Below are 25879 nucleotides of genomic sequence, written 5' to 3' on the forward strand. Positions count from 1 at the left end.
ATAAAATGAATAATGTAAAATATTTATCTTAGTTATTAATTATTATATACACATAATAAAAAATATTTTATATACATCTTTATAAATATATAAATAAATTTTATTTAATATCATCTTTAATTCAATCATTTATATTTTTATGGCAGTTTAACAGAAAAATTTATAAAATGCATACGACTATTTTTAAAACTTATAATACTTTTAAAAATAAATTTTATAAAATTTTTCATAAATTTTTTTCATAACTAATTATTTTTACAATATAAGTAACAGTAATTATTTTAAAAAGCCCTACTATTTCCAATCTGGCCATAATTATGATTTTATTATTCTCAATTTAACTTTATATTGCACATAAAAATTAGGTCAGACCTACACAGTAACACATATGTAACGAGAAAATAAATGTAGCACATAATGAGCTAACAAAGGGCTCTGACATCTCAGAATCTTAGATACAGAAGCCCAATAAACTGATATGAAAATATAAAATATAAATAAAATTAATATTAACCAATGATACCATTCAATAAATAGAAATAACAACCTATCATATGATTTTCTCAAATTATACTCGCGAAATTTACTCAAACTAAATCCACCCAAATTTTAACAATGGACATTCAAGCTCTTTGCTATTTGAATAGAGATAAGCTCATTTTGATACAGAATTTTATAGAAATTATAATAATATCGGTATCGTTATTTTCATGCAAAGGTCGTCTCATTTATTCACCCCAATAAAAAGGGGTCAACAAGTGTCACTGTCGTTTACTATCAAGTTACTGTGAAAGATGACACTAAACTAAACCGTAGTTCCATGTCCGAATTGCTCTGGATCTGACAATCTTCTTCACCATCTGCTGCTCTCTTTCATTGTGGTATGTGAAAGCTGATCTTTTGTAAAGTTTTAGAAGTTCATTTGATCTTCATAGTTACTCCCTTCATTCGTATGATTCATTGTTCCTTAGATTGCACATTACAATTCCCATCTGGGGTTTGGAATTTGTAACGTTACAGAACCAAGTTACTGATTTTCTTGTGTTAACGCATTCTGACCTTTCAAGGCTGTTGCTTTCAGATAAACAGTGGAGTAAAGGTGTAATTATTATGAGATTCTTAGACCCTTTGTGATTATTTGATTGCAAGAATATAAAATTTTAGGATCTGTGCATGTCTTAAATCGTAGGATTGTGTTCCTTTTTGTTGGATTTTATTTTATTTTTAATAGTTTTAAAGGATTTATTTCGATCCGAACTTGGAGTTAAGATGGATTTGCATTTGAAGAACTTGTTTGGTAGATTCCAGGATCAATTTGGGTCTGGTCCTGGCCTTGGTCCTGGATCTGGAACTTGCCTTATGAAAGTTGAAGGCATTGCTCCTAACTGTATCAAGTCAATATATAGGGCTGCTGCAGCTCTATATAGAACAGAACCATGGAAGAGATTGCACCCAGGACATCTATTTGGTATCCGAGTTGGGAAGGATTCAGACTGGTCCAATAAGAAACAACCTTTTCCATGTGCCCAATTTGTTGGAGGTGATGGTGGAGATATTGGGATTTATATGTTTAGAAATGAAAATGACGGTAAGAGGATGACAGGTTCAAGAGAGACAATTCGGATTCCCAATGTTGAACTCTTGAGGGTCACTTTTGAGACTGAGTCGCTGATGTTTCCGTCGAACAAGAAAATGATTAGGTCTTTGTCACTAGAAGCATCAGGGACAGACAGATTTCCTGTTATTGATGTTACCCGTTGTACGACCTCGGGTGAGCTTTGGTTTAGAAATCCAACGCTTGAGGAGCTTAGGTTTGTTTATGCATTCATGAGGGCTATTTCTTTGGTGCACCCTTTGCTTCAGGTGGATACAGATGGTGGTCCTAAATGGTCGAGGTTGTTGCATTTTGAACCATTTATTGAAACTGTAGATGTTCAATGGCCTCCAGAAATGGCCAAGGGTAATGACCTTGTTGCAGTGACTGTCTCACATCCCCCTGGTCAGGTGTATGATGAAAGGGCCAGCTCAACTTCTCACTCCACACCCACCAAGTATGCAGAACCAACTAAGGAAGAGACGTTTGCTGATGTAAGAATGAACTCAAATGGCGGCTTGAGACAGTGTGCCACGTGTGAGAAGGAAGTCCACGGAGATCAATCTGTATGTTGTGGGCGTTGTCGAGCAGTAATCTACTGCAGTTCTACCTGTCAGAAGCAGCAATGGAAAGACACACATAAAAGCGAGTGTGGTCTTTACAAGGCTATGATGGAAAGAGAAGAAGAGCTGGCAATGAAAATCTTCATGTTCCCTTGTTCTGCAGACCAGCCTTGTAAATGGCTTGAAGCTTTGGGTGTGCATCAGAAGGGCATGTGGAGGAGGAAATGTAGTTGTTATTCTCACTGTCCTTTTGGCCTCCTTCCTGTTAAAGGTGGGCTGTGGGATTTATGGGGTGGGCTGGATGATGAAGAGTATCCTCAGGATGCTCCTTATCACAATCATATAAGGGACGGGATTTCTAGTCCAATCCTTCTTTCTGGTTGGTCAGAGTACTACAATCTTCGGTCACTGCCACTGTCAAGCCCCGTTGCCGACATTCTTTCCCACCCTTTGACAGTCTATTATATACTAACAGCTCTCAGCATCAGTTCAAAGAACCGTTTGCTCAAAGGAAAAGAGGTTATTCTTCACTACCTAGGGCCCGAAGGGGAACTGGACTGGATGCCAGCATTTGCAGAGATTGGTCATTTGCTCAATGGGTCAGGTAACATACAAATAGTGATGGTGGGTCCTGAAGTTCCAACAAACTTGTCGGGAACAACTTCGGGAATAAGTAGCCGGGTAAGGGTGAACCTTTTGAGGGGTGTTTATCAGGAAGAAGCCACTTATCTTCCTTCTCCTCATGTTATTATTGCATTAAACTGTGTATTGGATAGGAATGGAAGTTGGAGTGGAGCTCTTGATGTAATCAAAACTATGGGTTTTCCTGCATTCTTTACAGATCAGTCTGAAATTTCATGTGCAAATGCTAAACAGGTTCTTCGTAGTGCTGGCTTACATATCACCCATCCTGTAACTCCAAATCCCTTCCGTTCGCCTGTGAGGAATCACAGCCCTTCCAGCAATCTTCCTTCTTATAGCAATGGTTTTGTGTTTGGGGTGAATACATAGTGAGACTAGGGACTCTTGGAAGACTGAAGCTAAGCTAATGTCTGTTAGTTGTATTTACCGGATCATCTATAACCTTGTTGGTTGTCTGAGATCTACTTCTGAGGTATTAAGTGGGAGACAATTTACGGACTGATGTTTTATGTTTAATTTGCCAGTTTTTAATCGTTGAATGTTCAGTGTTAATACAACCAGCTGTAAGCTTATGTTAATCCCTTTCCCCGTCAAATGGGAGTGTTGAATGAAAGATCTTAGCATGGTTTCTGAATGATAAGTAAGTTCATAATGTATGCTTGGTTCTTAGAATTATATTTCCTTCATCCCAATACAAAAAGGGCTTGATTTAGATGCAGCACTAAAAGTCTCAGAAACCTGGCATTCATGTTCGAAGAAAAAGTAATCAATGTATAATAAAATCTTCATGAACTTTCATTGAAATTCCAGAACTAACTCCATGGACTTTTAACGAATTCCCTCCGTGAAGTAAGAGCATCGTAGCGCGTACATATCTACTTCTTTTGTCACATTGCTGCAAGATTTTCTTGCACTAAAATATAAGCCTGGGCGTGTCTACACCAATATGACTTATTCCCTATATGGTACTTTCTATCGGTGGATCCGAGATAGAATATTTCATTTCTGGCCCATTTATCATAATCAATTAATCAAAGCAAATTAGCAAAACGTAATCCCACAATTCCTATAACAGAACAGTAACTTTTGTCGCCCAATTGCATCAAAATTCAATGTATATTCAGTTCTTTCGGTCTGTAGTACCTCACGTTTCACATAATTATTTCCCTAAGGGCTAAGATAAAGGGTCAAGTTTGACTAACCAATCACAATCAAGCAACTTGGCCTCGTGCGGTCAAATTTGATTAACCAATCACGATCAAGCAACTTGGCCCCCCCTCATGTGCCTATAAATATAGAACAACTCTCTATCTTTGATTCAGGCAATGGAGTTCCCAACTTATGAGCTCTCTCCCTGGAACTATATCCTCACTGCACCGGCCATTTTTTCTTATCCAATCATTCCTGAAAACTATGTTCACTGGACTCAAACCCCAGAGTCTCACATTTTCTCTGCTGACCTTCCTGGTAAATTGCCCTTTAAACTTCAAACTATACTTTCTTTTCTTCTTGCGTTTTCGCAGACTAATGTTCGATCTTGTGGCAGGTGTGAGGAAAGAAGAGATTAAAGTAGAAGTTGAGGACTCAAAGTACCTCATAATTCGAACAGAGGCCGTCGATGAGTCGACAATACCTGGCAGGAGTTTCATGAGGAAATTTCGGCTTCCGGGTATGATTAATATTGATGAAATATCTGCTGGTTATGAAGATGGTGTACTGACAGTCATGGCGCCAAGATCAATTACCAGAAGAGGCCTCTTAATTGACCCAGCTGCTGTGCCTGAAAGGCTTGAAGTTCTTGCAAGAGCTGCTTAATTGAAGTCTCAATCATCATTCACCAAGCATAAATGGTTGCTTAGTTTTCAGGTAGGATGAAAATTTGAGCATGAAAATTGTGATCATGATATTCGGGTTGTTATGTTTCATTTGAATTTGTATTTGGCCAATTCATGTGCACAAGGCTTTCTTGAACTTGTGAAGACATTAGATTCAATTGTTTGGCTCTACTTTTCTGAAAATTAGATATGTTTTTGGTTATTGAATATGTGCTAAAATCAAATACTTCATGAAGGACACTAGGTCTGTGTAGGTCAGTGTCTGATTTTTTCTGTTGTTGGTCGAAGACTGGAACTGTAATCCTAACTTCCAACTGACTTCAAAAGTGAGAGAGGAAAAATGTTCACTTCAATTACCACAACATCTTTTGATCTATAAAATGTTGAGTTTGATACAATCTATTAAAAAATCATAATCGCATAATCAACCCATTTATCCATGTGTTAGTTAATCCCTCCGTCACCATTAGTATTTAGTAAATATACAACTATGTCCTCTTTAATTTTATCCTTTCTAATAAATATATACGCTTAAAAATCTCGCTGAATTTTATTTATTTTTTTTGAAAATTGTTGAATAGATATTAAAATTGAAAGACTTGTTTGGTTTACAGTATTTGCTGGCACCAATTTGTGCCATAGATATGTGTAATATGTTGGATAAGTTTAAAAGTTAGTTTTGAACGGCAAAGAATCTGAATCGATTATGGCCCTTTGAAAAAGAGAAGATAACATGTTATAACGTGTGACCATTTGCCGATTGGGACCCACCCACCGCACAGAAGAAAATGATATTCGCGTCCGCTAGTTAATTTATTTGATTGAACAATAATTAAATCCTGCAACTTGACAGATTAAGAATAGGATTAATTACAAAGTTTGCAAGTGGCTTGAGCCAATTTGATATTTTGATTGAGGTCATCGAGGCAGACGCAGCCGCAGTTGCGGTTTCAAGTAAAATGAAAAATGTCATTTTCTTTTCTCTGAAAGGTACGGATGTAATGCTACAATATTTTTAACCCTGTACAATCACAATGATTCTGACGATCGCATTCGAATCCAGGATGTGTCCAGTGATTGCATTGGATGTATGATTCAACGGCGCTTGGAAAATATATGCTACCAACAATTCTAAGCATTTAACATTTTTCTTCACACAAAGCATCCTGTTTCTCAGCTAAACTCAGGCATGTTTAATCAGTTTCAGAATTTCAGCTGCCTCTCTCAATCTCCTTTCCAAGTTCTCTCTCACTGCCGAATTTCGGGCATTCCTGCATGGAGGAATTTATATAATTTAATTATATTCTTTTCAATTCTAACTCCCCTTAACATCAATCATAATTCCCACTTTGAATTGAATTCGAGTAAAATTACAGAAGAGATCTGACCTCTTCTCCAAGCTTTGCTTTCTTGTTAGTTCATCAACAAGACTGTTCAGTCTCTTTAAGTGGGCAGGTAACTTGCTGATGGCTTCAACACCTTTATGAGTTGAACAAATTTTATTCAGAATCTCGGCGGCAATGAAATATCCCTCTTCCTTATTCCTGGTGAAGGTTATTAAAGAAAGGAATTAATGACAAACTATTAGAAATGATACTTTTTCCTGATTCCTGAATTCAATCAAATTGATGAAGAGTCCGCAGTCCGCACCTTACCAACTCCCACATAATTGTCTGAACAGATCCTTGACTGTCAATTAGCACATCAATCAAATGTGGATAACGGGCAAGGTTTCTAAGAGTTGATAGCGCGTGTTTTAAAACTTCTTGATCAGGCATGCTTCGACTGACTGAACCAATGAGCTTCAGTAGAGTATCAACTGCACCGGCTGCCACAAGCTTTTCACAACAGTTCTGAGAATTTTCTGTTGCCATATCTGCAAAAGTGGAGTTTGACAAATAACAGTCAAGGGTAAATCAGAATCAAATAACATCACAGCTTGAAAGTCCAACAAGCAGCATTCATAACTGATTACAACGTTAATTTTGATTAATTTCTTTAACCATATTTCAGGTTTATCATTTTTGATTCATTGACCAACCATTTAGTATGTAAGATAGTGAAGCGAAACATGCATGCAATTGAAGTGCTGATGATCAACTTGTTCCTCTTTTTTTATCAAAGCATTTCTTTGAATTCTGTTCTTACCTTCTTACCCAATCAAATTCTGGGAGTAGGAAATTGGCTCAACAACAACCAAAGTGCTAAAGAGTACTCAGTTGAAAATAACATGTACTTATGAGACTTCATAGTAAAATACAATCATCACAACTGCACATATTCTTAAAAGTGATCACAGCAGTAATTTTAGGCCTACTCACCCAGAGTAGTGCAAACATGAAGAATGCCACAGACACTTTTCATGCTTAGCAGTTCCCGAAGCGCTGACACAAGTCTGTTAATAATGCGCATTTCTTCATCCATATTTGTGGCAGAGATCTGAATTCTCAAGCGCAAATCCAGTAATTGGCAACTTGAAGCTTTCCGTGCAAGGCAACCTCTCCAGTAAGACTAACAAAATGTGGAAGTCAAAAAGAATTCGAAAATACAAAGTGACGCCATATTGCAGGTAAGAAAGAAAGGGATAAAAAGCATTTTAACTTGGACGAAATCCATTTAAACTATCAGAATTCAAACATCCACATATTTATCTTGCAGGAATCTGACATGTTTGTTTGACTGTTTCACCTATAAGAAATAGTTCAAAACATGATATTGATCCCTAAATGAAAGGTGGTGCACAAATAATGACTGCTTCATTCCATTTTAATATAAATGCAAACTAGTAAAGAGCAGCAGAACATGGAGATATCTTACTTGAATCAAAACAATATGGTGCTTCTCCTTGTAGGCTCTTCGCCTAGCTGTCCATCCTCGAATATGTGACTGGATAATGATAGCTGACTTTGTTTTCAATTTAAGCAATAAAACATTCTTCCACCACCTTTGCAATTTCACAACAGAAAAGAGAAAAATGCTGAGTTCAAAACTCTGGAAGCAGCCTCTTAAGGTATTAAAATTGCTGCCACTAGGGATGGCTGCACGATGGTGAGAAGAGCCTACAGCAGTTCAATACTAGGTATTAAACATTATCACAATGCTTTAACATAAACTCCATGAAAAGATATAGGCACTGTAAACTTATAAGGAAATTGCATGACTACCTATGAGCCTACTTCGTACAATCTGCCCCCGGACAAATCGTTGCACTTCAGTAGCAGCATGTTTCTGAAAATGAAAAGCCCTCCAGCAATTTAAGAATCGAACAGCACTTTGGATCTTTATGGCAGCCTCCACTTGGAGCAGAAAGTCCCTCCTTCTAAATCGACCCTGAAAATGTCTCTGAACTCAAAAAGAAAAAAAAAATTGTAGGCATAAATGATCATATGAAAAAGGCATATATATTGATAAAAAAATTACTGATAATGGCACAGTAATAAAAGGATAAAGAACTCATCCCAAGAAAATATACTGCATATATCATAGGTGTGACGATGTAACTTATAAACCAAAGCATTATAAATGCTAGCAAGAGTATATAGCACCAAAGCCAGAAATTCACGTCAAGAGCCTGGAAAATAGCCATACTATTAGGCCTCTTTAGTTCAATGATAATATACATAACGTAAGCCTGTCAAATCTAATGATGTTACAAGAATTGAATTTAAGAAAAGAGGGCTTGGATGACAAGGAGTACTTGAGTGATTAACAGTAACTAGGGTGTTGTGGGTGGACGTATGTCGTAGATCACTTTAGCTAGAACAACAGATTTTTAAAAAGAAGATAAACAACATTTTACCTGTATAAACAACATGATAATCAAATTTTAAAATCCGATGCTCCCTTTATTTTAGGATTCTAAGTCATGATAACAAAAATCATTAATTTGATAATCTAAATTCTGATGGTCTCCTTATTTTAGGATTCTAAGTCATTTCTCTAGATTTAAGGTGGACATAAGATTAAGAACCAAAGCTATACAGATCAAAGAAATAATTCTACCCTATTAGAGCTATTAGAGAGAAGGGGGAAAAGAATCACGTCAGAAAATGTAAAATTCAAACATACTTCAAAATCACTGAAAACCAAATTAGAAAACTTACTTGGATGACGACAATGAGGTACCTATGTCTCCAGGCTCCTCTCCTTGCAATCCAACCACGCACATAAGATTGAATGATTATGGCTGACCTGGTTGCAGCTTTGTATTGCTGAAAGGCTCTCAAACATTTTAAACATCGGAAATGGTTTTGAATTTTTAATGTTGCCTGTTTCTGTTTTAAGAACCTTGTTCTTAGCAACCAACTGCGAAAATGACTCTGAATCATAGTTGCAGCAAAGTAATTCTTCTGGAGGGATCTGCTTGCTATGAAGTTCCTCCAAGAAGACTGAATTTTAAGAGCTGCTTTTATTCCCACATCACTATCACTCTTTTCCTGACACATAATTGAAGCTTTATCAATTTCAGCATAACTATGAAGATACTTCTGTTCATCTGTGGCACCACTAAGCAGATCAGGAGTGGATATACAATGAAGTAGAATACTTCGAGCCTGACGCCTGTGACTGATCCATATTCTAGCTGCTCGCTGAATGAGCAATACTGAACGTTTTAACTGGACAAAATTATGCCTCTCAACTATGAACTTGTCATACCTCCTAAATTGCTCAGATTGGTTCAACTTCTCTGTATGATCAAGTGAACAGATTAAGAAAGTGAGAAATTGAATAAATTCACACAACATAGCAAAATTGCCTGAAGACTAAGCAGTGACCTTTTCTAGTACTGGAAGAGTTTAGCGCTGAATTATGCTTAACTGCCAACCAAGCACGAATGACAATTTGCAAAAAGGAAACTGCATTCCTCATCTTCAGAAAATTTCGACGTTCAATCCATCCCCTGAAATGAAACTTTATAACTTTTGCAGCATTTCCTGGAAGCATGAGCACATCAATGGCTAAGGAAGCACTGGAGAAGGTCAATCACAGAACAATGAAAATTTTTGCTTGCCACAACTTAGAAGAACTATCATGTCCGATTGTATTGATTTATTTATTTTGATTAAAATGTTTTTATTTGAAGTCAAATAAACAGACAGATTATCATAATGGTTATCATCATAATAATGCTAAGGCAGCCTCAAAACAGCTAACCTCTTTCCATGTTAATGTTGCTTTTGTCAGTTGAGAAGTTCTGCAAAGTGGAACTAAGACGTTGAGAGGCACTTCTGTTGTTTTGTTCAGCCATTTTTTGCCACCATGCCTGGAGGGACTTGAACTTCCTTACTGCATCTGCAATGAATTTTGCAAGTGGAACAAGAATTAAATCAAGTTTCAACTAAGTGCCATCTAATGAACTAACAAGAGATTTTGAAGAAACCTTTCCTTGTCTTTTTGAAGAAGTTTCAAGGGGATAGTTGATACAGGGCTGCTTCTAAAAGCAATGACTTAGACATGTGCAATTATTTTATCTTACAATGTGAAATCACTTGCTAATCTCAAAGACTCTGACTTTGCTTGTATCTAGCACCCTAATAGTGTTAACATGATACTAAATTGAAACCAAAAGAAGAGAGTAATAAACAGGCATAATTTTTCAAAGCCATTTTTCTAATGAATCAAGGAGGCTAACTGAGGGAACATAATGGCTAACTTACTATGCAAGCAGCATGCATTTTAAAGGACTACAGATATAGATATATCCAGATGCCCAAATGGCTAACATCATTACAATTTTTTTCCCCAGAAAAAAGGTATTACTTAATGGAGAATGAGCACCTTCAGTGCTGTGCCCATTTTCTTCTTGGTCTGGCAATGCTTCAGAGTCCACAATCCTGCAATTAGGATTTGAATGTCTCCTCTCTGGACTTTGACAGTTACAACCCAACAGTTTATGCAAATTCAGTTGATCCTAGAAAGTAAATTACAATTGTCAATAAGCTAATTTCTCAAGGCATATTTCAGTGATTATCCAGCACATAATCCTATCAATTACCATATTCTTCTTGACAATCAGCTGGGAAGAGAGGAAAACCAACAAAATTACCACACTCTTATCACTGCATGCACCATTATGTTCAAGTATGTCACTCATTTGTAGAACCTGTAAACAGAAGATTTACAACAATTATGGCACATATGACCACATGATATTGTGACATACACATATTGCATGTGCATGTGGGTTAAAAACCATTAAATGTATCCAGTTTGCACCTTATTAGCATGCTCAATTGCTACAGCGAGCACAAGCTATTAGATCACCTTACAATATGAACGGAAACCAGAAGCATACTTTCTGATTTAGGAAGGAAAAAACAGTATAGGGAAGAAAAGGATGCTTTCTAAGCATTAAAAATAGAGATCAATTCAAATATTGAGTTTCCTGAAATCAAACAAATCTAATCTAAGGCATCTTTAACTGTGCTTTGCTCACATAAGCATCGAGTTAGAATTGTTTTCCCAATGACTCAAACACAAATAAACAATTTTAAAACCTACCTCCGGAAAGTTCCCTAATAATGTTGTCAGTTTTTGGGACAATATGAAGTTGTGGAATGCATCTGTATAATCAGTTGTTGACACAACTGATTCTTCACCTTTTGTTTCAAGAAGGTTCTGTACCAATGATCAAATTATGAGAAGCAGATGTTAGCAGAAAACTTGCAGAGGTACAAACTCAGTTGACTATAAAAGACAGCACCTTAGAAGTACAAGAACCACAAGGTTCCTTCCGGAAATAAAAATCCAGCAAGCACCATATGGCTTTTCCATCAGTCAGTGAAGAAAAATTGTTGATCCGAAAGTCATACTTTTCGCAAATCACCTGGAAATCATACAATTTTATAGAATGAAGAATTGTGTTAAGAAGAAGCTACAAATGGGTTCTAAAAGCCCAAAAGTGATTGCATTTAAATAATATAACCAAAAAATGGAAACATAAAAATACAGATAACATGAACGGATGATTGAAAAAGGGAGGACCTAACATGAGTAGTTAACTAGTTATTCTCATTTCTTGAAATTTGGCTGCAAGCACAACCCTCATGGTATATGTGCAAAAACTTGACACAATAAAAACAGATATATCCTTTTTCAAATGTTTGGACTCTGCCAAATGCAAAACCAAAATGGAAAACAAGAAAAATGAGAGGCGGGAAGACGTTATATAAACAAAAATGTTGTTTTAAAAGGAGAAAGAGAAGACATGCACTCCACATGAGCAGACATCCTATTCATATTCCATATTTAACCACTGTTTTTCTGTTAATCCAACCACTCAAAATATTAATGAAAGCGAAGAGGAAGAAATCCTTATGCATTTTTTGCTATAAGCAGTAATACCTGGATCCAATTCAAAAGCAAATCTAAAAGAGCAGAATCAAAAATGTTCAAGTTGTCCTGTGGAAGGCAAAAACATACGAACTAAAATTAGAATTCTGACAGTCACTATCAATTAATCCAAATTTACCAAAAAGGGCTCATCACCATATTTCAATGATCATTAGGAAAGTATAAAGTTTGAGACATACCATATTGGTTCCACGAATTTTGCAAATTTCCTCTGTTAAATGTTTTTTGTTTATCATAAGTGGTAGCTGCAGGTTTAAAACAATGTAAATTATACAACTAATGAATTTGACTTCTACAAGCAATAAATAATGTGGAATGCAGAGATTCTCAAATTTTTAGATAAAAACAAGAATAGGGTCACCTGCAAGTGCACAAACATGTTCCACAGCAAGGAAAGAATAAGTTCTTTATCTCCATTAGCAACATCATCTTCCGTAATTGCTGTTCCATCTTCATCATATAACTTTACACCAGCCTGTCTTAGATACTGCAGTGCAATGCTGCAATTCACCAAATTCTTTCTGTGCGTATCTGATGGTACTACTATTTTCTGTCAAAAAAGTAAAACTATATGTCATAAGAACATCGAGCCTGGTGCTAATAAGTAATTGGCCTTCTGAACATTGTTTTCTTATTTAGGAAAAAAAAAAAGGCACCAACCGTAAGGATTGAGGAATCCTGTAACAAGAGTTGAACAATTCTGCCAAGCCGCACTCCATCTTGAAGGTCTACAAATAAATTAGTCACTCTGAAATCATACTCAAGGAGTAGACACTGCACCACAAGAAACATTTTACTGTTTCAGTAAACAACTTAAAAAATCGTACTTATAAAATTATTATATGGTTTTTCTGGCCATGAATGCATAAAGGCCACAACCAGGTGCAAAATTAAATTAATTCTATGGTGAGCCTCTGTGCAGTTAAAACACTCACACACCACCACAAGCACACATGAAAATAATAACAATGAGTGAATTAAAATACCTACCTGCTGGTAAGAAACTTTGTATCCAACAATCATTAGGTGTGCAAAAAGATTTCCTTCTCCATGCATTACCTCTGATGATAGGAAATCTAATAATACATATAAGTGGAAAAAGTTAGCCTAAAGGAAAAGGCATAAATCTGAAAACAACCAACACAATGTTGAACTAAAAGAAAAAAACAATTACCAACAATCACTTGGCGGCTTGATTTGACATTAGATTGCACAGAAAACAAGAGAGGAGAACCCCCATCCACTCCATCGATACCATATTTAAGAGGAAGTAAACTCTGAGATTTAGCTCTATCAAGTATAAGAACCAGCAGCAAAACTCTTTTCAAAATAACACTCCCCAAAGCCTCATAGTAACCCGGTCTGTATAAACCCTCAACATTCTTGTTATAAGCAAAAGCTTTTGCCAGCCCAGCATGAGTAAAAAACTGCTTCTCAATCATCATTTTCAAGAATTCCATTTCTTGACAGGTATTAACATCTTCATTTGACAGCAAGGAATCACCACCAAATAGAATGTAAAGTCCAATTCGGAGCCAAACAGAGTTATAACACAACAGAATATTAGTTGCCTTCTCCTTCATTCCAAAATCAGTTACAATGGGACAATGCGACTTCATTTGTAGTCTCCCATCATCAATATTCTGATAAATAGAAGACAAAACAAAAATTTTCTTAACGTTTGCAACAAAAATACTTACAAGTCTTAAAAATAAACTCTGCCTGATTTCAAAAGCAAACTAAGTAAATTCTTCAGTAAACACTCACTTTTGCTTATGCTTAATAACTAGCAATTTCATTCCACAACAGTTGCAACTCAATCTTTGAGGAAATTTTATGCTAGTGATCAACATATGCTCTGAACCATTAAATTATGAAATAAATTTGATAGATTTAAAATCCAAACCTTGGTGACACGACTCATAATATCAAAAATCTCCTTGCAACATCCCAAACTCATGTAAATTCTCATTCTTTGGTTCAAGTCCTCTAAACTACAAATGCTGTTCAATGACTTCCTCAAAGTAGAGTACTTTGATTCAGAAACTGCACCTTCACTTTCTATTTCATCACTGTCTCCTCTCCAACACGCATCCCTCTGCCTCTTCGGGTCCCGCCACGTCATCACCTCCCCTCCCTCCCTCTTCCCCTTCCCCACTGCCACGGCCCCTACATTACCAGAATCAAATTTATCACAGCCGCATGACTTGGGATTTTCAAGGAGGAAATTGAGCCATACGGTGAGGGATTTGGAAAGCGATTTGAGCGACTGTTCCTTTTTAAGTTGTGACTTGTAAGCCGACTTCGATTGTTCCACCTCGAGGGATTTGAGCCGTCGCGCCGCGGCAGTCTTGGTCTTGGTTGACTTTGACCGGGCCGAGGACAGACCGCGGCGATAAAGGGAGGACAAGTTTTTAGGGGTATTTTTGGAAGCTGTGAAGTATTTCTGGGGACAGGGAGATTGGAAATTTGGAGGCTGTGAGGGGCGCTTCGGGGTTTTGAAATTTGAGATGTCTTTGAGAAGTACAGAGGAGGACGGCGGTCGTAGGTGGAGCGACGGTGACGTTGACGGTAACGGACACGGCTGATCATCACCATCCATTGACTGCGAATCGACGAGATTCGTTAATTGTGAGAGATTTGAGAGTAAAAGTGCCGTTGCCTTGCCTTCTTTCAAAATTGTTCGAGGAGTTGAAATTAGAGGGAGACTAGTGTTTTTTGAATTTGAATTGCTGGCAGTGGGGCACGTGCCGGCGCCTTCGTGAGACTTTACACGTGTGCAATCAATAACGGGAAAATTCCCGAAATGTAGCAATTTCATTAGTCATAATAGTTTATTTAATAGACCAGATTCAAGAAAAAATGCCACGTCGTCCGATAATCTCGACATGAGACGACTTATCGTCCGAAAAGAATGTGTTTTTTTTTTTTTTTTATATTTAACTGGGGCTCTAAAAAGAGCTAAAGAAGAATAGAACAGGAGTAAAAAACTTCATAAAGGTCATGAAGTAAAAGAGACCTAACACCCACAGGAGGGGTAGGGTACACAAGAAGACCAAGAGAAAGAGAAAAAGCGAGGTTCGTCATATAATCTACAGCGAAATTGACTTCTTTGTAGATATGAAAGATGGAAACATACCAATCCAATTTGAAATAATCCTTAATAGCTTAAACCAATGGAGCATAGTTATTAGTCATCACCGATAGTCTAGCCACCAATTGTGTGATGCACAGGCTATTCGTTTCAACTTTCAATCTACGGATGCCAGAGTTCCAAGCAAGCTGAAGCCCTTGATACAAACCCCAAAGTTCCGCAAACGTAATAGAGCAAGAGCCAATCATCATCTCAAAGCCAGTTAGCCAATGACCAAAATGATCCTAAATCAGACCACCTGCAGTAAATCCCATCAAACTTGTGGGCACCATCCGTATTCAAAGTACACCATGGCCACTCAGGAGGATGCCAAGAAATCCACTTGTTAGCCCTAATATTCCTTGTGACCAACGGGCTATTATAAAGCTTATGCGTCTTCTCAGCTCTTGTATGAACATCTACCAACAAAGCCGCAGGGTCCATCATCTTTTGGTTAAAGAGAAACTGATTTCTACAAAACCAAATCCTCCATAAAGCAACACCAAAGAAAACAGCCCAGCTTGAAACATCCCCCACCCTACTGTCATCAACCAAATTCGAGCGCAACCAACCATTAAGCCGAGAATTAAAAAAACCTTGTCGTTTACTTATAGTGATGATGTTGATCCAAAACTGCTTAACCAAAGAACAATCACGTAGGGCATGAATATCATCTTCACACACAACCACACAACGGTCACAACAAGTCGAGATGGGTAAATGCCGTCTAGCCAGCTCAGCCTTAGTCTTCAAACCGGCGTGAAAAGCCTGCCACAAGAAAACTCACACGCTCTGAGGGCCTTTCCAAGTCCAGATCAACCTCCAAACTCGATCTTCAGCAGCTGGGTTATATTCAGAGAGAGCCAAATACGCCGAGCTTGTAGTAAACTCATCATGCTTCTAATGAGCCCAAAAAATGGTATCCATGCCTTTCACATGAGAAGGGGGATGGAGAGCCGCTATTTGAAGGATAATATTATTAGGAAGATACTGACTTTTTATTTTTTCTTTTATAATTTATTGACTTTTTATTTTTTATTTTTTTTAAAACTCACCGCCAAAATGACAAGTATCTCGAAAGAGTTTGATTATCAACATGTCTTATTACTTTACTGCTAACTTGAAGTTACTTTGTTAGCAGCATCATTTAAAACCAATCAAATGATCCTTATGCTACATAAAATTCTTTAAATTAGAACTCCACATAGAATTTTCCACCCAACAACCGCGAGGTTAATTGCCAGAAAACATAGCCAGTTTGTAGGCAGAGAAGAGTGCAAAACATTTTTGTAAATGATTCAATTGCACTCGCACAGTAGCAAAAGATTAATATTACCAACAAGAGAGACCTCAAGAATATATAGTGCATGCATCACGTATTAATTTCTTGGAGTTTTGTATATGTGCATGAGCAACAATGACAACAAAAGACAGCGAAAACGTTTCCTTACTAATCTCTCTTAACTTCATGTCCTTTGCCATTTCTTTGAATTAGCCATGAATCCTGCAATCTATTTTTCCTTGCTTCTATTCATTCTCCCTCTTTTCTACATTATCTTTACCAAGAAAGCTTCAAAAAGGCTTCCACCAGGTTCTTTGGGGCTATCCATTATAGGCCAAAGAGCTCAGCTTTTTATATGACATGCACACAAATAGTAGTCAAATACTACAGAACAATGGCCTAAAAAAAGGGCAAGAAAATATCGTCCTGTTTCCAAATTCAGCCTTTTCCGGAGACGAACGGTTTTCCTCCATGGACAGGATGCAAACAAGTTTATTTTCCCTTGTGATGGCATCACGCTGGCCCATCAGCAGCCACCGCCATTTAGATGGGTTGTTGGTAAGAAAAATATGACCGGAGTGGACAGGCGACGACCACAGGCGTGTGAGGGAAGCGCTTGTTTCATTCTTGAAGCTCGAAACGTTAAGGGGAGCGCTTTTTGGGAAGATGGATAAAGAAGTTGCAAAGCTTCTGGAGATGCATTGGCAGGGCAACCGAAAGATTGCAATATTTAACAAATTATTCGATATGCAAATGTTTATTTTCTATTTTGTTTATGATCTAATTTGTGCATTTTTTTTCTTTTTTTCTGACAAACATATAGGTAATGCCTTCAATGAAGAGCCTCACATTCAACATAATGAGCTCACTAATATTTGGAATGGAGCAAGAAGCAACTAGAGACGAACTTGCAGAGCTACTCCAAAAAATGATAGATGAGTATTATCAATACCACTCAATTTCCCATTCACACGCTTTAGCCGTGGCATCCAAGCAAGCACAAGAGTTAGGACTACGATCGTGGATATCATGCATGAAAAGAGGGCGGCATTAAAGCAACACACTACCTTTCCTCATCAGTGTCTCATTACTTGCTTGCTTAGTCTCCAAAATGAAAACAACTTAATGTCATTATCTAATAAGGAAATTATTGATAATGTCGTCCGTGTCATGACTGCAGGACATTACATATCCTCTGTTCTCATTACCTCTTCAGTCTGACTTTTGGCTAGTAATAAGTCTGTTTATGACGTGTGTTACAAGGTACTTATATTTCCAGTATGCATATAAATCTAAGTTTCAAAGGTAGACCGGAAAACATAACAACTGGGTAATTACTTGGGAATTCAAGTAATTTCGAGTAGTCTCTATAGACTGATCACTGTACTTACTAGTATACTGTCCTGAAATAAAAGAGTGATATCATTTGATTTTGCTTATATTTATATCAAATTTGAGAAATTTGAATAGTCTGAAAATTCATTAAAAACCTTCTATGGGAAGATTCATGACAGGTTCCAAGAGATACTAATTGCAATATCAAAATTTAAGAGAGTTATCCTGATTATTGCAAAATCAGTGAAATCATCCAAATATCTGATTTTTTTTCTCCTACCGAAAAATGGAGTTTTAATAGAATGTATTAAAAAGCAGCAGAGGAAAACACAACTCCATGAACAACTTTTTGATTAGAAAATATTCTAGCCAATGCAGTTTCTTCCTTTAAAAGAATTAAGATTATAATAACAACAGAAGTGACCTTGGCTTTCCATGACGTCATGGCTGATAAAAGCTGTAATAGATTTAGATTATCAAATAACTCTCTTTTATTCTTAATTTGATTAATCCTTTAAGAATTTCATTATCAAATATATAGTATGCCGACCGATCATTCAATTATTAAGCACTTTGCCGTAGTCAGAGTTGCTCACTAAAAACATTGCTTGTCAATGTCAGAAAATGACCTGCTTTTGTTCTTCAGCATATGTCCAAACACAAAGTGTTTGTGATATACCCCAACGGAAAACACAAGAATGCTTCTAGCTTAAATGTTCTGCTTGTGTCTCTGAGAGTCTGAGTAATATGTAAAAATATAGTCACTGAAATTCTGAAATAGATTGCAATCTTTCACCAAAAGCTTTCCTGTAACAAAATTCTTGTTGACTTGAGCCATGGATCCTACAATCTATTTCACCTTGCTGCTTTTTCTTCTCCCTCTTTACTTGATCCTAAGAAGGAAAACTTCAAAACAGCTTCCACCTGGTTCTTTTGGATTACCTATTATAGGCCACAGCCTCAGCTTTCTGCGTGCCATGCATACTGACACAGTAGAACAATGGTTTCAAAGGAGAATAAAAAAATACGGTCCCATTTACAAACTCAGTCTTTTTGGGACACCCGGAGTATTTATCCATGGGCAGGCTGCTAACAAGTTTATCTACACTTGCGACAGTGATACGGTTGTTCCCCATCAACCACCGTCGTTCAAAATGATTTGTGGTGAGAGGAATATACTGGAGTTAAATGGAGAAGAACACAAGCGTATCAGGGGAGCGCTTATGTCGTTTCTGAAACCTGAAGTTTTGAAGCAATACGTTGGAAAAATGGATGAAGAAATCAGAAAGCACCTTGAAATTCATTGGCATGGCAAGCAAAAGATCAAAGTACGTCACAAGTTTTTTAATTGTCACACATAAAATACATGTTGCTGTGCTTTTCCTTGATTGAAATATATGCTTTTTCGTCATGAAAACACAGGTAATGCCATCGATGAAGACCCTCACCTTCAACATAATGAGCTCTCTTCTATTTGGAATAGAACAAGGAGCAAGCAGAGATGCACTGATAGAGCTTATACAACAGATCAGTAATGGCTCAGTATCTTTACCAATAAATATTCCCTTTACATGCTTCCATCGAGGCCTGCGAGCAAGAGCAAAATTTAGAACAATGATCATGGATCTTATAAAGCAAAGGAGGGCAGCATTAAAGAATGAGACTGCTTTGCCTCAACAAGATCTCATAACTTGCTTGCTTAATATTCAAAACAATGACAATTCAATTATACTTTCTGACGAGGAAATAGTAAACAATGTCATAGTTTTGATGATTGCTGGACATGACACATCTTCAATTCTCATTACCTTCTTGGTCAGACTTTTAGCTAATGATCCCACTGTTTATGCCACCATTAGTAAAGGTATGCCTATAATTCGATTTATAATTATAATAATTTGCTAATAAACTAATCGAGTTATTTCCTTGGACATAGAACAAGAAGAGATAGCCAAGAACAAAGCCTCAGGGGAGCTGTTGACATGGAATGATCTTGCCAATATGAAGTATACGTGGAGAGTAGCATTGGAGACCTTAAGAATTTACCCTCCTGTTTATGGTGCTTTCAAGAAAGTCCTCAAAGATTTTGAGTATGAAGGGTACACTATTCCAAAAGGATGGCAAGTATGGAAAATTCTATCTTTGAACAGTTTACTTTTCCCCCAAGTCTTTGTAACTAGTTATTACAAATTTATGACTAATATTCTTTTTTCTTTTATACTGGAAATTTAGATAGTTTTGGCTTCATGCATGACACATATGGACGAGCAAATTTTTCCTGATCCATCAAAGTTTGATCCAACACGGTTTGAGAAACAGGCATCAATCCCACCCTACAGCTTTGTGGCATTCGGTGGAGGACCAAGGATTTGTCCTGGATATGAGTTTGCAAGAATTGAAACTTTAACTACGATCCATTACTTGGTTACAAAGTTCACGTGGAAAATTTCTTGTTTAGACAACTTCACCAGAAATCCGGTGCCAAATTTCAAGCAGGGACTGCCAATTGAAATTCAGCCTAAATAGCTCTTTCAATCATAAGTACCACCAAAGAAGTTTGTCAGTTTCAATCAACTTCTTGCGGGTTGTATTAATCTCAATGGAAAGTCAACCAGATCCTGTAATGGTAGAATTGCTGCTTTATTGATACATTGTTCGAGTTTCTAATAAGCTAATTCATCATAACTTATCCAATGGAAGCAAGCAAAAGTATTTTCATCATTTCAGGAAATGAGAACAGTTTTTGGCAAATTCATGCATGGCTCTGCTGCAAAGCAATAGCAGTGTTTAACACTTGATTTCTATTTTCCCCTGACAATATGAAGCTTCATCGGAATGCATAAAGCACAAAGGATACAAAAACTTCATTGAATGAGAACTACTCTTAACAGTTCATAGGATTTCAGTGAACGGCTGAATATCTCTTTTCCAAACACTCCAATTTAACCATCTAAGAATTTGCTTGATGGTATCCAGATTCTAGACCAATCATAAAATTAATTAGCCTTCTTCCGTTTTTAAGTAATTCAACTTCGGTTAGAGCAACACATTGGAAATGCAACGGTCCATAAAGGACACACTAGGCTGATTTTCAGTAGATTATAATAATGATAATAACAAACTGGGCAGTTTTTGAGAGTGGTCTATGCTCTTTCATTTTTTTATTTTTAGCAGATGTAGAACTTCATTAAAGATCCACACCTTTCATACTTATGATCCCAATGCATTAGGAGATAATTATGCTGCTATTAAACATCCTTAATCCTCCAATATCTTAAATCTGCGTAATAGACATGAATCATGCAACATATTTCACCTTGATTCTCGATCAGGAAAACTTCAAAAATGCTTCCACCAGGTTCTTTAGAGTTGCCTGTTATAGGCCAAAGCCTCAGCTTTCTGCTTGCCATGCACACTAATAATACAGGAAAATGGTTTCAAGATAGAATTAAAAGAATATGGTCCCATCTCTAAACTTAGCCTGCTTGTGACCCCAACGGTATACATATATGGGCAGGCCGCTAACAAGTTTGTCTATACTTGTGATGATAATGCACTTGCCAATCAGCAACCATCATTAATCAGAAGAATCTATGGTGAGAGGAGTATAACAGGGTTAGGCGTTGACGAACACAAGCGCTTGAGGGGAGCACTTGAATCATTTTTTAAGCCTGAAGTTTTGAAACAATATGTGGGGAAAATGGATGAAGACATTAGAAAGCATCTAAATATGCATTGGCATGGGAAGCAGAAGGTTGCGGTAAGATACATTTAATTGTTTATGGTTTGACTTTCTAAAGGCTAATCTGCTCTTCCTTTTGAGTAATATAGGTAATGCCATTGATGAAGAGCCTCACCTTCAACATACCGAGCTCTCTTATATTTGGAATTGAGCAAGGAGCAACAATAAATGCATTTATAGAGCTCTTTCAAGATATAATGGATGGGATAGTTTCAATACCAATAAATTGTCCCTTCACACGCTTCAACCGTGGCCTCAAGGCAAGAGCAAAGATTAGAGCATTGATCACAGATCTTGTACATGAAAGGAGAGCAGCATTGAAGCAAAACTCTGCTTTTCTAAACAAGATTTCATGACTTGTTTGCTCAGTATCCAAAGCAAGGGCAACCCAACAGTACTAACCGATGAGGAAATTGTAGATAATACCATAATCATCATGATTGCAGGGCATGACACATCCAGTGCACTCCTTAACTTCTTGGTCAGGATTTTGGCTAGCGATCCATCTGTTTTTGCCAACATTGTCCAAGGTCTGAGATGAATTCATTTTTCATTTTTCTCCTTAAGATTTGGTCCATGCAAGTGATATTTCAACTATCTCCAGCTGTTTTGCCATAGTGATCTTACACGTAATGCATAAACTTCTCTGTAGCAAGCGGAAATAACTAAGAGCAAGGCTTTAAGGGAGCTCCTCACATGGGACAATCTTACCAAAATGTAAGTACACTTGGAGAGCAGCATTGTAGAATTTAAGGATGACCCCTCCTTTGTTAGGAACCTTCAGGAAAGCTGTTAGAGATTTTGAATATTAAAGATATATTATCCCCAAAGGATGGCAAGTATGAGAGAATACTTCCTATCTTTTGCCTCCTCTTCTTTCCCACATATGTTTTAGGTACTTAACCGGCAATTTGCTCACCAAAATATGCCACTGATATCATTTTCCACATCAGTAACACACATGGATGACCATATCTTCCCAGATCCATCAGTCAAAGTTTGGTCACCATCTCTTCCCGGATCCATCAAAGTAGCGCTGTGGCATTCAGATCCATCTCTACCCAGATCCATCAAAGTAGCTCTGTGGCTTTCAGAGGAGGGCCATGGATCTGTCCAGGACATGAGTTCACAAGAATTGAAAATCTAGCTACAATTCATCACTTGGTGACCCCATTCTCATGGAAATCCTTTTCCAGTTTTCAAGCAAGGACTACCAATAGAAATTGAACCAAAGGGCTCTGTACATCAATTTGCATAATCTCTATTCATATCTATGAAAAATGAATCTCTAAGTAAATTCTTAAACTTGTGCAGTCTCCCTGGTTGGATAACACTCATCCGCCTATGGGAAAGATGTCCATGAGGTTATGTACTCAATTACGTTATCATATTAACTCTGTGGAATTTAGAATCCTGACAAGCAAACATGAATAGAGGTACATTAACGAGTACCCTTCTAATGAGAGATCTCTTATTTCAATATAATAAGGACAAGCTAAAAGATGAGAAAATACAAAATTCTAATATACTGCAGGGCAAAATGCATTAAATTGAAGTATGTTCACTTTTTGTCTTTTACCTTAGACCTCATCTTACCAAAGTAAAGGATCCTTATTATATAAAATTACTACTCATACATTAATTATATCAAAGCATAACGAGACGACAAAACAATGTTGCTAAAGATGCTAGGTTATCACTAATGAGGACAAAATTAAAAGATACCGCCGGCAACTTTCTTTTAAATGAACTTCTTCGTTCCAGATTTCCAGTAGATATAGATTCATTCCCTGCAAATATTTCTCAATCAGACATGAGTCCAGCAATTTTTTTAATATTGTTTCTTCTTGTCCTCCCTCTTTACGTTATTATACTGACCGGGAAAGCTAGAAAAAAGTTGCCACCAGGTTCTTTCGGGTTACCCTTTATAGGCCAAAGCCTCAGCTTTCTACATGCCTTGCGCACCAACACAGCAGAACATTGGCTTCGGGAGAGAGTAAGGAAGTATGGAGCAGTTTCAAAAATGAATCTGCTAGGCACTCCAACATTACTCCTCCATGGGCAGGCAGCTAACAAGTTTGTCTACACTTGTGATCAAAAGATACTTGCCGGTCAACAACCCACTTCTATTAGAAAAATTTGTGGTGAGAGAAATATACTTGAGTTGACGGGAGATGATCACAGGTGCGTGAGGGGAGCGCTTTTATCTTTTCTGAAGCCTGAAGTGTTGAAGCAATATGTTGGAAAGATAGATGAAGAGGTCAGGAAGCATATGAAGATGCATTGGCATGGTAAAGAACAAGTTCAGGTACGTCAAATTAATTAATTTAATAACTTGCAAATCTTTTCCTTTTCTTTGTTATTCTATTTTTCTGTCAACAATTATACAGGCAATGCCCCTTATGAAGACACTCACCTTTAGCATTATGAGCTCACTTTTATTTGGGATAGAAGAAGGTGATCAGAGAAGAGATGCACTTGTAAAGCTCTTTCAACAGATAATTGATGGGATATTTACGATACCTGTAAATTTGCCTTTTACCCGCTTCAACCGTAGCCTCCAGGCAAGCAAAAAAGTTAGAGCTATGTTAATGAATCTCATACGCGAAAAAGGGGCAGCACTGGAGCAACATACTGCTTCTCCTAATCAAGATCTCATCAGTTGCTTGCTCAGTATCCGAAACGAATCAGTAGTATTATCTGATGAGGAAATCATAGACAATGCCATCATTGTTATGATTGCAGGACACGATACATCTGCCATCCTTATTACCTTCTTTATCAGGCTTCTAGCAAATGATCCATCTGTTTATGCCACCATTGTTCAAGGTATGATTAAAAAAAAAAAAATTGAAAAGATCAGCTGTTAGCATGCACATTAATTCTAATTAATTGGGGTTTTGTAGAACAAGAGGAGATAGCAAAGAACAAGGCTTCAGGGACAGGGGAGCTTCTCACATGGGAAGACCTAGCCAAGATGAAGCAAACTTGGAGAGTGGCTATGGAGATTCTAAGGACGACACCTCCTATATTTTGTTCTTTCAGGAAAGTCCTTGAAGATTTTGAATACGAAGGGTACATTATTCCCAAAGGGTGGCAAGTATGTTCGTCCGAGACTCACCATTACATTAATTTTGTGTGATTTGATGATACTCAGTATTGACATTGATTTAATATATGGCATCTACGTAGGTCATGTGGGCTGCATGCATGACACACATGGATGATCAACTTTTCCCAGATGCATTAAAGTTTGATCCAACACGTTTTGAGAAACAAGCAGCGGTACCACCTTTTAGTTTTGTGGCATTTGGAGGGGGGCCTAGAACGTGTCCTGGGAATGAATTTGCCAGAATTGAAACTCTAGTTATCATTCATTACTTGGTCACCCAATTCACCTGGAAGCTCTGTTGCTCGGACAATTCTTTCTCTAGAGATCCGTTGCCAGTTTTCAGGCATGGACTAGAAATTCAAGTTAAACCAAAGAACTGTGCTACTGGCTAGGGTCATTTGCATCTTTTTCGATGAAAATTTTATTAGAATCCAAGTTCCCTCTTAATTTATGTGATAAAATGCAAATGTTTGGACAAACTCTTTTTTCAGTCAAATTAAATGTTTCTTTTTTTATACGCAAATTATATGTTCAACGTACATGTTCAACATAGAGATGTTCACGGATCGAATTTTACGAATTAGACATCAATTCATATCTAATTTACGATTTTGCGAATCATAAATTTTTAATCCAGTCTAATCTACGGATTGATAAAATTTAATTCAAATCCAATCCATATGTCTATGGATTTGACCTAATCCATATTCAATCCACCATTTTGCGGATTGATTTACAGGCTAAACATTTTTATCAATCCACGGATTGATAAAATTCAATTCAAATCAAATTCATACGTCTATGGATTTGACATAATCTTTATCCAATCCACCATTTTGCGGATTAATTTGAGGCTAAAAATTTTTATCAAGTCCTATCCACAAACTAACTAAATAAAAAAAATTAATATAAAAATAATTTTACTACCGATCAAATTCAAAATTAAATAAGATTTAAATAAATTAATTGTTTAAATAAAACTAGAAAATACATTCAAAGTTTCAAAATTTAACACACCAAAAATAAAAAATAAAAATCTCACTTGTTTAGATTAGTACATAAAAATTGACTGCTTATGAAATTATATATTTTTTATTTTATATTATTATCAGATAAGACATAATATGGTATTAATGTAAGTATATTTTAACTTATTTATTTATTAGTAAGTATAATGCCATATTTACAAGTTTAATTTTTTTATTAAACAAATATTTTTTATTTTTTTACGGATTCGCGGATTTTTACGGATTCACATAAATAAATCCATATCTAATCCACCAATTGT

The 25879-nt window shown here is 36.8% G+C and overlaps 5 protein-coding genes across 6 annotated transcripts; 4 read left to right on the top strand and 1 right to left on the bottom strand.

The window, feature by feature from the left end:
* The first annotated feature begins 654 nt into the window (after positions 1 to 654).
* Positions 655 to 3433, top strand: LOC102613117 (uncharacterized). The gene has a single exon (XM_006467957.4). It carries the CDS (start codon positions 1270 to 1272, stop codon positions 3166 to 3168), a length of 1899 nt encoding a protein of 632 aa, XP_006468020.1. The 5' UTR covers positions 655 to 1269; the 3' UTR covers positions 3169 to 3433.
* A 666-nt stretch (positions 3434 to 4099) lies between these two features.
* On the top strand, positions 4100 to 4841 carry LOC102612820 (15.4 kDa class V heat shock protein). Its single transcript, XM_006467956.4, has 2 exons — positions 4100 to 4266; positions 4346 to 4841. The coding sequence occupies exons 1-2, from the start codon at positions 4125 to 4127 to the stop codon at positions 4612 to 4614; spliced, it is 411 nt and encodes a 136-aa protein (XP_006468019.1). The 5' UTR covers positions 4100 to 4124; the 3' UTR covers positions 4615 to 4841.
* A 639-nt stretch (positions 4842 to 5480) lies between these two features.
* LOC102612519 (uncharacterized) lies at positions 5481 to 14682 on the bottom strand. Of its 2 annotated transcripts, none has more exons than XM_015526517.3 (20): positions 13894 to 14682; positions 13162 to 13630; positions 12978 to 13063; positions 12648 to 12761; positions 12349 to 12537; positions 12167 to 12232; positions 11979 to 12035; positions 11338 to 11460; positions 11136 to 11252; positions 10630 to 10737; positions 10413 to 10545; positions 9789 to 9926; positions 9410 to 9568; positions 8738 to 9321; positions 7799 to 7976; positions 7452 to 7693; positions 6956 to 7145; positions 6285 to 6510; positions 6023 to 6178; positions 5481 to 5905 (listed from the first exon to the last, which is right to left on the bottom strand). In XM_015526517.3, exons 1-20 carry the CDS (start codon positions 14587 to 14589, stop codon positions 5818 to 5820), a joined length of 4119 nt encoding a protein of 1372 aa, XP_015382003.2. In that variant the 5' UTR covers positions 14590 to 14682; the 3' UTR covers positions 5481 to 5817. The 2 variants fall into 2 exon arrangements, with proteins under 2 accessions (XP_015382003.2, XP_024951399.2); XM_025095631.2 differs by having other exon boundaries at positions 10395 to 10545.
* A 3770-nt stretch (positions 14683 to 18452) lies between these two features.
* On the top strand, positions 18453 to 20431 carry LOC102612219 (taxadiene 5-alpha hydroxylase). Its single transcript, XM_006467954.3, has 4 exons — positions 18453 to 19065; positions 19160 to 19601; positions 19674 to 19861; positions 19970 to 20431. The coding sequence occupies exons 1-4, from the start codon at positions 18574 to 18576 to the stop codon at positions 20261 to 20263; spliced, it is 1416 nt and encodes a 471-aa protein (XP_006468017.1). The 5' UTR covers positions 18453 to 18573; the 3' UTR covers positions 20264 to 20431.
* A 2746-nt stretch (positions 20432 to 23177) lies between these two features.
* Positions 23178 to 25093, top strand: LOC102606817 (taxadiene 5-alpha hydroxylase-like). The gene is made up of 4 exons (XM_006468173.3): positions 23178 to 23787; positions 23870 to 24308; positions 24386 to 24579; positions 24672 to 25093. Exons 1-4 carry the CDS (start codon positions 23182 to 23184, stop codon positions 24981 to 24983), a joined length of 1551 nt encoding a protein of 516 aa, XP_006468236.3. The 5' UTR covers positions 23178 to 23181; the 3' UTR covers positions 24984 to 25093.
* Positions 25094 to 25879: the final 786 nt, after the last annotated feature.

The sequence above is a fragment of the Citrus sinensis genome, chromosome 2, assembly GCF_022201045.2.
Source record: "Citrus sinensis cultivar Valencia sweet orange chromosome 2, DVS_A1.0, whole genome shotgun sequence".
In the NCBI taxonomy this organism is placed as follows: Eukaryota; Viridiplantae; Streptophyta; class Magnoliopsida; order Sapindales; family Rutaceae; genus Citrus; species Citrus sinensis.